The sequence below is a fragment of the Morus notabilis genome, unplaced genomic scaffold (assembly GCF_000414095.1).
Source record: "Morus notabilis unplaced genomic scaffold, ASM41409v2 Scaffold879, whole genome shotgun sequence".
Lineage (NCBI taxonomy): Eukaryota > Viridiplantae > Streptophyta > Magnoliopsida > Rosales > Moraceae > Morus > Morus notabilis.
This window is the reverse complement of record NW_010366660.1, coordinates 296,367-308,490: the sequence shown is the minus strand read 5'-3', so window position 1 is coordinate 308,490 and position 12,124 is coordinate 296,367. Positions and strand designations below refer to the sequence as shown.

Below are 12,124 nucleotides of genomic sequence, written 5' to 3'. Positions count from 1 at the left end.
GTATTTTTTATAAGAGAAAATACTGTAGCGAGCCACGAACCATGATTCGAACCATGACACGAATCCTCATACTAAACACAGTACTATAAGTATACACATAAAAAATTTACAAACGCGCAACACAAAATTACTCTTATAAGCTCATTGAAGAATAGTTTTTACCGTATAAATTATTTATGGCATGTTTAGTTCGTTGGTTCAAATTTTTAATTCGAATTGAGATGTGATTTTATGTGAGAGTTTTTTACTGTAACAAAAAAATTAGTTGTGACTGTTTCTGAGAGATTTTTTTACTGTGACAAAACTCGAATTCTAAATTTAAATCGATAAAATAAACGTGACCTTAGTATCTCAGTTCATTTCGTTCATTCGAGTTAATAACTTGAGTTAGTGTGAGAAAAAATATTATAATAATAAAAGTGAAATTTGAATATTTATTAGAAAAAATACAAAAAAACTTAACTTGTGATTATTTTTTTTTGTTGCTTCTACAGTTGATCACAACCAAAGGTATGAGGTGGCAGAAGCTCATTGGTGAGCACCAACTGTATACGTGTGTTACAATTACAGGGTCTAATCTAACCTGCCCGTGAAATTGTTAAATAGTAACGGCGATTGCGCGGGCTCGCAGTTACTGCTCTCACACTACAACACACACAGACTCTCTCTCTCTCTCTCTCCGTTTCTCTCTCTAGCATAGCCAGCTCTCTCTCTCTCCACTTGACTACACGAGTTTTTTTCTGTCCAAAGGAGTCTCAACATATACACATCTTTATGAAGAAAATGCATGTCAGAAATGATTTTTGGAATTAGCTACGAAAAAAATATCCATCCCAGCTCAACAGAGATACTTCTCAGGTTTAATACTTTGATTCACAGTTTTCTTCTCTCATTCTCGTCTATTTTTCCTGATTTCATTTGGGTTTTAACTTGACTGGTTTGAAGCGTTTTAGGGGAACGATACAGAGGCTCTTTTAGATTTTTATATTTTTTTCTTCTTAACAGCTCATGATTTGACTTTTTCATGTCATGATCAATATGTAATGTCTTTCGTTATTCGTTTTAATTAGGTTTTTTTTTTTCTTTTAAAAATTGTGTTATACAGAAAGCTTATTGATTTTCCGTTTTTGGGTAGTTTTTCTTAAGTTGAAGCTTATTGTGAAACTACAGAGGCTTTAGTTTGACTACTATGTGTTTATTTATTTATTTTTTCAATGATAAATTTGGTGTCTTTTCTCTTTTTTAATTCTTTTTTTTTTTTTTTTTTTTTTTTTTTTTTTTTTTTTTTTTTGGGTGGTGGGTATCAGAAGCCGATCTTTTGGCCTGAGATGGTGAAGAAAGGAAACGGCTGGTTTTCTTCGGTGAAGAAAGTTTTTAGGCCTTCTTCCAAGGACTTGCCAGAGAAAAAAGTAAGATGTTTATATATATATATATATATATATATATTTAAGGAAAGGAAAAGGAAAATTAATCATTTATCAATGGAACAATGTTCTTACAATTATTTGTTACGAAAATTCCATTGTCAAAACAGACCAAAATATTTCCAAATATATAATCCAAACCTGGTGGTCGTGCAATTATTTTTTCCAAAAAATCTTTTATTTTATTAGTAAATATTTACTTCAGAATAATACTGCATTTAACTTACAAACTTCAAAACAGTAGTATTTCTGAAAGCTGTTTTGACATTTTGCAGAAAAGTGGATCAAAGTCTCTACATATAGCCAATTTTGTAATATCTCTTATTTTCTGATTTTTTTTTATAATCACATAATACAATCCAACAAAAAAGAACAAAATTGTGATGGTTTTAGTGTGATTTATGAATTTGTGACCGATCCAAAATACTATTATTGATCATTTCAACACTGAAAAATCCATCTGATAACTTGTTAATATGCCTCCTTTTGGTAAAAGAACAAATTTTCATGTTTTCTTACAAGATCAACTTTGGAATGTACATCTTTTTTTTTTTTTTTTTTTTCTTGACTTTACCACAATAAAAGGTAAGAAAGTAACGTCATGGGTTTCTTGGTGTAAAAAAATGTTAAAGGTGTACTACCCTTTTGCCTCATTTAGAACCATAAATACAAAAGTGTCCACGGTCCCCCCAATAGGACCATATAATGTTGCAACACTTGCGACCCATTGTTATCATTCCACCTAAGCCATCACATCGTTCGTTTTCATCATCATGTGCTTCATAGACGTTAGATTTCAATCATTCCAAAGGAAACTTCTTGTCCTTGGGAGAATGTCATGCTAACTTCTTGTTATGGTTATATAATTGCTTTCTAGTTTGTTTTCTAGTGTCACACAAAAAGCAACACTTCTAGTTACTATAACTAAAAAATGAATGTCTAACTATAGTCAATGGTAACATGATTTTAGAAGGACAATGTGGAGAAACGACAGCAGCAAGACGCTGCAGAAGTCGTGTCGTTCGAACATTTTCCCACAGAGAGTTCTCCGGACGTGACAAACAATGAGAGCGCTTCATCAACTCCAGTGACAGAAGACCGAAACCATGCCATTGCCGTTGCAGTGGCAACCGCTGCAGCTGCAGAAGCTGCTGTCGCAGCAGCACAAGCAGCAGCGAAAGTTATTCGTCTAGCTGGTTATGGACGCCAATCTAGGGAAGAAAAGGCTGCAACACTCATACAATCATATTACAGAGGCTATCTAGTAATATCCCTTTCTTTCTCTTCTTCTCACACAAACACAAAAATTGCATTGCTTGCTCTTCTTGTTTGTCAAAATGTAACGCAATTATGTTAGTACAGTAGATAAGATGTGGAACTAGACTAGTGGTGACTTATTTAGGATCGGACAACTTTTCCTGCCTAGCAAGCTCTATCGCTTATATACATGAATAGTAGATTAACGAGCTAAGTTATTCTTAGTCTTCGATTGAGTAATTAATTGTAAATCTCTTAAATTTGTGCCTTTTATTGGTAAGTTTCCTGTTGACGACATATTAAAACTGCTACTCAACTAAATGATACTGAATTCTCTTACTTTTTGTCATGTCAACCACAAGTGGTGACGGAATGATGAAAAATAGTGCTAAAAAATTTATGTGAACAAATTTTGCAGGCTAGGCGTGCTTTGCGCGCATTGAAAGGATTGGTGAGGCTGCAGGCTTTGGTTAGAGGGCACAACGTTAGAAAGCAAGCGCAAATGACAATGCGGTGCATGCAAGCATTGGTGCGGGTGCAGGCAAGAGTGCGGGCACGCAGGCTGCAACTGGCACACGAGCGGCTGCAGAACAAGGATCGGGATGAAGAAGGACTGGGGCTTGAAGCGCAAAAGCTGAAGAGCCCCTTGAAGAAGCCCGAGACGGTGAAGGTGAGGGATGGTCATGGTAGGCATCAGAGGCACCAAAGTGCAGAGAAAATCAAAGACACTTTGTCCGGAAGACATGTGGGAAAGAGCGCTTGCGTATGCTTTTGCTTATCAGGTCAGTGAACTAGCATAGTTGAGCATTATACAATTATGGAAACATCCCAACAAATGACAAGATCTAACACCTTATATTAATGAGTGCAACCAAAAAATAAAAAAATAAAAAACAAAAAAACAAAGGACGTGTTTGGAATTAATTCTGTTTTTTTTTTTCACGTTTTTTAGAAAGAAAAAATAAAAACGTTTTTAAAACAGCGTTTGGCGCAATAAAGACAAAAAACGAAAACGAAAACGATTTTTTAGTTTAGTTTAAAATGAGAGAAATAAAAACAACTTTTAGTCGTTTTTCATATTTTATTTTCGTTTTCTCCTTTCGATAGCAGAGAGACAGAGACATTAATGAGTTTTTTATATTGAAAATAATTTCTTGATAAAACTACTAAACGCATTTTTAAAAATGATTTTTGTACGTTTTCGGTTTTCATGTTCATTTTCATATAAAAAACATCATTTTGGAACAAGCTCTAAACGCGCTCAAAAGTTTTTGCCTCTACTCGCTCTTGTAATTATTAAATTTGTATGGATTTAGTCCTTACCATTTTTTTCATAGCTCAATTAGTAGTATATTTAAGAATTAATTAAACTTTATATAAAAAAAACTTAGGGACCAATTTTATAATCACCTCAATCCTATAAGCTAATGATAAATATATCATTACTCCTAATAACGTCACGTAGCAATTTATAGAAAATGGCTTGAATTGATAATTAAACGTTAGATTGACATCATATAACAAATGTTATGCTCCATATCATACACCACCACTTTTTATTATTTTTCATCATTTTCCCTCTAAAATTTTGAAACGATATTTAATTTATGGTTGACATGAATTTTATTTTTATTTTTATTTTTAATTAAACAGCAACAGCAACAACAGCACCAACAACTTCTACAAACGATCACGGACGGAGGTAGCGACTTCGGGTTTCAAACGAACCCGCAGGAGAAGGCCCAATGGGGCTGGAACTGGCTCGAGCGGTGGATGTCAGCCCAACCCTACCACGGCAACGGACGCGTCTCGGACCCACTCGACACTTCTTACGTCACTCTCGCCACCACCAGCAACCACGACGGCGACTTCGCCGACGACGCCGCATCGGAGAAGACCGTCGAGATGGACATCGTGGCGGGCTCCACCAACATCAATTTGGGCCTGCTCGACTCTCGGCAGCGTATAGGAAGCCCAAACAATGTCCCCAGCTACATGGCCCCGACCCAGTCCGCTAAGGCCAAGGCCCGAAGCCCAGGCAATCATCTACTGAAGCAGCAGAGAAGCCCATCTACGCCCCAATGGAACCCACCCACCAGGAACTGGAAAGGAGTTTCTGTTATTGGGTCGGGCTTTGATTCGTCGAGTTCGGGTGGGGGAACGGCGACGTACCAGTTGCCGAGAAGCCCAGGCCCAAAAAATAGTGGGATGCGGAGATCCGTGGGCTATAGCCCAGATTCCCATGGTGTTGGTGGTGGTGAAGATTGGTCCTTGCCTTTAAGCGTCCACGGTTGGAGAGAGGACTTTGATTAATTATGTTTCCGAGATTAATCAAATGTTTGTGATGAGTTCTGTCTTGTACTTTGTTTGTCAATACTTTGATGTTTTATTTTGTTTTTGTTTTTGTTAATTTATTATTGTGTTGTAAACGTCAATGGAGTTAATTGGCGAGGATTTGGTGATCATATGTAAATTTATTTATTTATTTTTAATTTTTTCTTTCATATTTTTAAGTATATCATCTTTTTGCTTTGAAGGTGTGATCAAATACGTTTGGTTGAAGGATTCAAATCATGTGATTCGAATTATTTTTGATTTACGTGTATTTTTTATGAGAGAAAATATTGTAACGAATTACGACTCATAATTCGAATTAGGGAACGAATCTTTTTACTAAACATCTTCATAGTTTCAATTTAATTTTAAAGACAAGATTTTCTAAAATTGTTTCAATTTAAATTTGAATTGTTTCTTTTTTTTCCTTTAAAGATAATTTAAGTGTTTTTTTTAATTGGATATAATTACTCGTTAGTTTTCACTTTTCCTTCACCCATAAAAAAATAAATAAATAAAATAGTGTCCTTCCTGGTGGGTCACGAGATGAGTGATGCCTAGGGTCTCCTTTGTTGAGCTTTCCTAATTTCCTTGTACACACAATTTTTTGTTTTTTTAACGTGATTTTCCTCTGCTTCTTTGCCACGTGGCACTAATGATGCCGCGCATCGCTTTTGAATCAGCTATTAACGCTAAAACCGCACACAAAAATATCTACCCCGTCTTTAGAAAAAAAAAAATATCTACCCGTCTTTAGAAAAAAAAAATATCTACCCGTCTTTAGCAGAAAAAAAAGAAAAAAAAAATTGTACGAATTGTCCTCAAACTCTTTAAACAATGATAATTTGATCTCTAAATTTTTTTTTTTTTACGAAACAAACCCTAAACTATTTAAAAGATTACAATATAATCATTTATGTCAGATACTGTCTAAAAAATAACGACATAATAATTTAAAAATGTGACATTATGATCCCTAAATTAGAATTTAATCTCTATTTTTAAATGGCATTTAATGAAAAAAAATGACATTACACCATCTTAAATAGTTTTAAGCTCATTTGGTCAAAAAAATTTAAAGACCAAACTACATTTCGTGAGTTTAGGAATCATTAGTGCCAATTAAAAAGTCTGATTCTGCCTTCTCATTTAGTGTCGACACGTGGAAGAACCACATGGCACACGCTAGGTTGTTTCGTCTTAGCTTGGGGTGGCCCGCAGAGGATCCACTTTCATCTTCGGCACCTTTTCTTTTCTGGATCTCATGGACAATATCTCTCTTTAATTATGCTTTTTGAAAAACAAAAAAAAAAATGATAATAATAACAAACAGGTGAAGTTCGTTCTTTTTGTCACCCCTTGAGATTTGCCTTGCCACTTTCAACTACTTCTACTATTCACTCACTACGATTCCTTTCGTCTCGCGTTGGATTTGGTCACTCAATCTCTCTCTCTCTTACTCTGCGGAGGAGTTTCTCTCTCTAAATCTTCAATGGAGTGTCTACGAATCCCCGGCTCCGTCGTCCCATGCAACTACTCGTTCCCGAATTCGGCGAAATCCAATTTCAGTAACTCGAGAGTTTATTTTGCTCCGTCGTGGAGAAGAAGAAGAAGAGGAAGGAATGGTTGTTTGAGGCTGAGAGGATCGGTTTTAGGCGAGAGCGACGATCGTGCTAATCGGTCTTCGCAAATTGATCAGAAAAAAGGAAGTCTCGTTTTGGGAACAGAGAAGGATGACTCTGGCTCCATTATCGGCTTTCACTTGATTCCTCCTTCCGGTACGTTTCTATATTTGCTTCTGAATTCATCTTTTTTTTTTGGCGTAATTTTCTATCGAATTTGGAAATTGGCATCTACGATATATATTTATTTTCCCTTTTTCGGAGGATATGATTTTGCATTTGTTTCCCTCTTTCATTGATTATTAGTTATATTATTTTTGTTTGTATAAAAAGTTTTCGATATACTCTGATGTAGCTTACATTTTTTTATAATGATTACTGGATCGCTTAGTGATATTTTTATTTGGTTATGTCAGATTAGAATTGCTTTATTTCGACATAGTTGTAATTAGTATATAGTATAATGTTTTCAGGATCACCTGAGATGTGACCTAATAAAATAATGATAATTCCCATTTTGGTGTAAAAAACGTGTGAATATTCTCATGTGTAATTAAGTTAGCCATCAGGATGGTCCTGGCAATATGTGCAGGGACATTTGACTTGACAAGTTTTAAGTGAAAAGTCAACTCGTATCCTGGTTAAACTGATTTTAGAATAAAATGATTCTTGATCAATGGAATTTTAATGTAACACTGAGACCCGTAGTTACTATTTAAAAAATCACGGTTTTTTTTTTTTTTTTTTTTTTTTTTTTTATTTTTTTTTTTAAAAAACCCCTTTTTTTTTTTTTTTTTTTTTTTTTTTTTTTTTTTGCTTTTTGGTATGCCATGAGGTGTCCACCTTGCTCTATAGCTTTTAGAAGGGTCTAAAGTGTTCATATGTAATTATTCTTACCTGGTCCAGTATATTCTCTTTTTTCCGTTTTTCTGTGTGTTTTTTTTGCTTCAATATGCTTCTGAATTCTGATAAATACAGGTTTTATATTACAAAACACAAAGTGGAAATTTTCAGACAATGCTAACGTATGATAGATAACTTGCACATCTTGCATTTGACAAGAAATTTTCGAAACGCGAATCCTGCTTATATATTTGAATACAGGTGATGTTGAAGTCGCTGAGCCTCCTGAGGATGTAATTTCTGATGAAGTGGACGAAGCTGAGGGCATAGACGGAAAAGAGGAACCCCAGACCAGAACAACCTATAACATTGTCTTTGTTACTGCTGAAGCAGCACCTTATTCAAAGACAGGTGGCTTGGGAGATGTTTGTGGTTCTTTGCCTATTGTACTAGCTTCCCGTGGTCACCGTGTTATGGTTGTCTCTCCGAGATATCTTAATGGCACTGCTGCAGACAAGAAATTTGCAAGTGTTGTTGACACGGAATCTCGCATCAAGGTGCCTTGCTTTGGAGGAGAGCAAGAGGTCGCCTTCTTCCATGAGTATAGGGAAGGTGTCGATTGGGTGAGAAATCTGCAGGCTTCTTATAGAAATAGTTTATTCATATAATGTAAGTCCTATTTGTTTCCTTCGTCATGATGAGTGCTTTTCCTCTTTGTTACAGGTGTTTGTGGACCATCCAGCATACCATAGACCTGGAAATCCTTATGGGGATTGCTATGGAGCTTTTGGTGATAACCAGGTATGCTTGTTGTTCAAGTTGTAGCTTTTTTGGGATAGATAAGTGAAGTAGCATACTATATTGTTCACCAATAATGATGATCTGTATTCTCATTTGGTTTTACAGTTTCGGTTCACTTTGCTTTGCCATGCAGCATGTGAAGCCCCATTGGTGCTTCCATTGGGAGGTTACACCTATGGGGAAAATTGTATGTTCGTCATCAATGACTGGCATGCAGGACTTGTTTCAGTGTATGGTTTCCTAGATCATTTAATTACCATATATAAGGCTAGCTATGGATATTCTTGTTCTTCTTTAGGACTAGTAATGATGTTCTTAATATTAGCGCATAAATTATCATTATTTGAGACCAAAGTTCACAATCATTGACCATTACATCTCTTCTGTTTCAGGCTTTTGGCAGCCAAATATCGTCCACATGGAGTTTACAAGGATGCCCGAAGTATTCTTGTAATCCATAACCTTGCACATCAGGTGAATTCTCTTTCTTTTTCTTTCAATCTGAAAACATAAAAATATCAAAAATTGAATGATATCTGCACCATTAGAATGATATGAACTCCGAGATTCCTGACCAGGGAGCATGGGAAGGTTTCTTAGGTGGTTGAATCAGATGATTTCACAACATACAATGGAAACTTGCATTCTAGTCGAACGACAGAGGACTATAATTTCAGATTTTGTTTATGTTCTCTTGTGAAGATTTCTTTTTGAAGAAAAAAATGACTTAAATACTTTTATAGATAAAACACAATAACAAGGTCTGGAAGTTGTACTAGATATGTACTTTCTAAAGCGAGATTGTTATTCATGAAAACAACCTCAGGGCACTGGGTGGACGGATGCATATTGGACTGCTTATTGTACTTGTGCATTTCTTTAATTTGACTAAAAAGCTAATCGAAATATGGTTTGTGATGGTACTATTAAGAGCTCTTTGTGGAGGATATCATGGTGGCAGAACAATTACAAAACTCCTTCATAAGTCGAATCTATTAAAATGCTACTTACTGATACTATATATGTCTCTTGTAATTTTAGAGTGAATACCCCAATCTAATTTAACGTTCTCTTGCATAAGGGAGTGGAGCCTGCAGCAACGTACAAAAATTTGGGACTACCTCCAGAGTGGTATGGAGCATTGGGATGGGTTTTTCCAACATGGGCAAGGACCCATGCTCTTGACACAGGTGAAGCTGTTAACATTCTGAAGGGTGCAGTTGTGACAGCTGATCGGATACTGACAGTTAGCAAGGTCCATTTTCTCGCTTTTTCTTCCTCTCCAGTTTTAGATGCTTACATTAGTTTTATGGGTCTTGTTGCGAGATGCTCTAGTTGCTCTGAAAACTAAGAGAAATATAGGCCTCTTGTATTCCAACGATGGAGTTCAATTTATTGTTCCTACAGACAGTATCTAGTATGTCACAGTTCTGTAGCTTCTGATGTTTAGTTGTTCCCTCTAACTGCAGGGATATTCTTGGGAGATCACTACCGTTGAAGGTGGATATGGTCTGCAGGAGCTGTTAGGCAGCCGAAAGAGGGTTCTTGATGGTAGATACTAAACTCTTGTACTTTAGGCCTGCCTTGTGAACTCATTCCATGCTTAGGAGTATGACTGATGGTTATGGCTGTCATGAGGGGGGGGATAATTTGTTTTTTTTAATGAACAGGGATCACGAATGGAATTGATGATGCTACATGGAATCCATCTTCAGATGAGCACATTGCTTTCCATTATTCTGCTGAGGATCTTTCTGGAAAGGTGGAAAAAGTATATTATTTTGGAAGAGCTAGTACTAACCCATAATAGTAATCTTATATCTATTGTTAAAAAAGTGCAGGCCCAATGCAAGATTGCTTTGCAGAAGGAATTAGGTCTTCCTGTTAGGCCTGATTGTCCATTGGTAAGATGTTCATTGTCATCTACAAGAATGTAGTCGTGGTAACAAGACTTTTCCATCTCATCTTGTTGTTCATTTTATCTTGAACTTCGCAGATTGGATTTATTGGGAGATTAGATTACCAGAAAGGAATCGACTTGATTCAGCAGGCTATTCCAGAGCTTATGCAAGACGATATACAATTCGTAAGTAATTCTTTTTTTCCCCTTAATTGTTAGTTTTGGGTTTGGGTAGCTGACTGTCCACGACTAAAGTTATCTAGCATGTTTCAGGTTATGCTAGGTTCTGGGGACCCACGGTTTGAAGAATGGATGAGGGCAACAGAATCAGCTTATAGAGATAAATTTCGGGGCTGGGTTGAATTTAATGTTCCAATTTCTCATAGGATAACAGCAGGGTAATTAGAGTTAATGTTTTGAGTAGTATTATGTGTTCCCCGACTAATATTTCATACTTATCAGGCCAAGTACTGTTGTGAGTAATTACTGTATCCCAATTGAAAAGGAATTACAAATTAATCACACTTTTTTCCCCATGAAAATTAACCACTCGCTTCAATTTCTGAAAAATAAGCACTCACAGCATGGCATCACTTGGCATAAAAAGGTCGAGATATTAGTTAAGTCTCTATTTCGATGCTAATAAGTTATCGTTTCTCTGGCTTATTCCGATCCTTGCTATCCAGCTGTGACATACTGTTGATGCCTTCGAGATTTGAGCCCTGTGGTCTGAATCAATTATATGCAATGAGATACGGAACAATACCTGTGGTTCATTGCACTGGGGGACTTGGAGTAAGTTTAACATTCAAAAAATCAATTAAGTTTTTTGTTTAAACTTGTCATTTGAAAGCACTTTTATTCTTTTCATTTCAGGATACTGTAGAGACCTTCAATCCATATGCTCAAGACGGCAATGGAGAAGGCACAGGGTACATAATTATTCATTGCTACAAGTGACTTTTGCTTCGTTAGATTCTTATTTATGACCTTATTGGGGAATGTACATATGCAGGTGGACTTTTTCTCCGCTAGTAAAAGAAAACATGTTATGGGTATGTTATTTCAGTATGCTCATACACTCTGGTTAACGTGTTTCAATTTGATTCCAAACAAGGGCCACTGTTGGACTGTAATGTTAGCAAATGCTCTTCTTCTTTTTTTCGCTGCTTCTAGATAGAACCGAGTGACAGACTGACTGAACCCTTTTTTATGGAAAATGTGACTAATTGAATTGGTTAATCATCGGCAGGCACTAAGAGTTGCTATTAGTACGTACAGAGAGCACAAGTCTTCGTGGAAGGGACTGATGAAAAGAGCTATGCAGAAGGACTTCACATGGGAAACTGCTGCAATGCAATATGAGCAGGTCTTTGAATGGGCCTTTACCGATCTACCTTATGTCAGCTGAGGCACAAGAGATGGACAGAAAAGAAAAGGCGGTCGGATGAGAGGTCCGACTATGATCTGAGTTCTATGTATGCAGGCGAGCTTCTCGCTGTCCTCAATCGGGCTTCCTAAACAAGCGGAGATTATATATCGTTTGAACTCATAATCAGAATAATTGATCTTTTCTTGAGTTCCAACAAAAACGGAAAAAAAAAGGAGACTAAATTTATCTTTTGACCTGGTTGGTTGGCAATGTAAAATGTGTTCACAATGATTAGAAAAATGGGAAATGGCAATATCTATAGGCCTGTTTGTTTATGTTTTCATTTTTATTTTTTACGTTTTTCAAGACTGTAAAATGTGTTCACAATGATTAGAAAAATGGGAAATGGCAATATCTATGGGCCTGTTTGTTTATGTTTTCATTTTCATTTTTTACGTTTTTCAAGATTAAAAAATGAAAATGCAAACTAAAAATGCGTTTGGCTTAAAAGTTTTTGAAAAATAAAAACAAAAATGTTTTTGTCTTTTCTGAAAACGGATCTTTTTTTTTT

At 36.0% G+C, this 12,124-nt stretch overlaps 2 protein-coding genes across 2 annotated transcripts; both read left to right on the top strand.

The window, feature by feature from the left end:
• Positions 1-748: 748 nt before the first annotated feature.
• On the top strand, positions 749-5,001 carry LOC112094054 (protein IQ-DOMAIN 1). The gene is given in 6 exon segments (XM_024174023.1): positions 749-858; positions 1,308-1,409; positions 2,398-2,688; positions 3,100-3,429; positions 3,431-3,463; positions 4,335-5,001. Coding segments are annotated over 5 exon segments (1,395 nt in total). The 5' UTR covers positions 749-858; positions 1,308-1,328; the 3' UTR covers positions 4,995-5,001.
• Positions 5,002-6,317: 1,316 nt separating this feature from the next.
• Positions 6,318-11,882, top strand: LOC21395116 (soluble starch synthase 1, chloroplastic/amyloplastic). The gene is made up of 15 exons (XM_010110953.2): positions 6,318-6,793; positions 7,742-8,103; positions 8,204-8,281; positions 8,387-8,511; positions 8,674-8,755; positions 9,363-9,536; positions 9,751-9,832; positions 9,952-10,043; positions 10,123-10,185; positions 10,278-10,367; positions 10,455-10,579; positions 10,868-10,976; positions 11,058-11,113; positions 11,197-11,236; positions 11,434-11,882. The coding sequence occupies exons 1-15, from the start codon at positions 6,508-6,510 to the stop codon at positions 11,590-11,592; spliced, it is 1,923 nt and encodes a 640-aa protein (XP_010109255.1). The 5' UTR covers positions 6,318-6,507; the 3' UTR covers positions 11,593-11,882.
• The last annotated feature ends 242 nt before the right edge of the window (positions 11,883-12,124 follow it).

Excerpts from the sequence above, each read along its gene's own strand:
- LOC21395116 (XM_010110953.2), top strand. The coding sequence starts at position 6,508 with ATGGAGTGTCTACGAATCCCCGGCTCCGTCGTCCCATGCAACTACTCG. Across the intron at positions 8,756-9,362 it reads TCCATAACCTTGCACATCAG|GGAGTGGAGCCTGCAGCAAC; the intron begins GTGAATTCTCTT and ends CTCTTGCATAAG. Across the intron at positions 9,833-9,951 it reads CCGAAAGAGGGTTCTTGATG|GGATCACGAATGGAATTGAT; the intron begins GTAGATACTAAA and ends TTTAATGAACAG.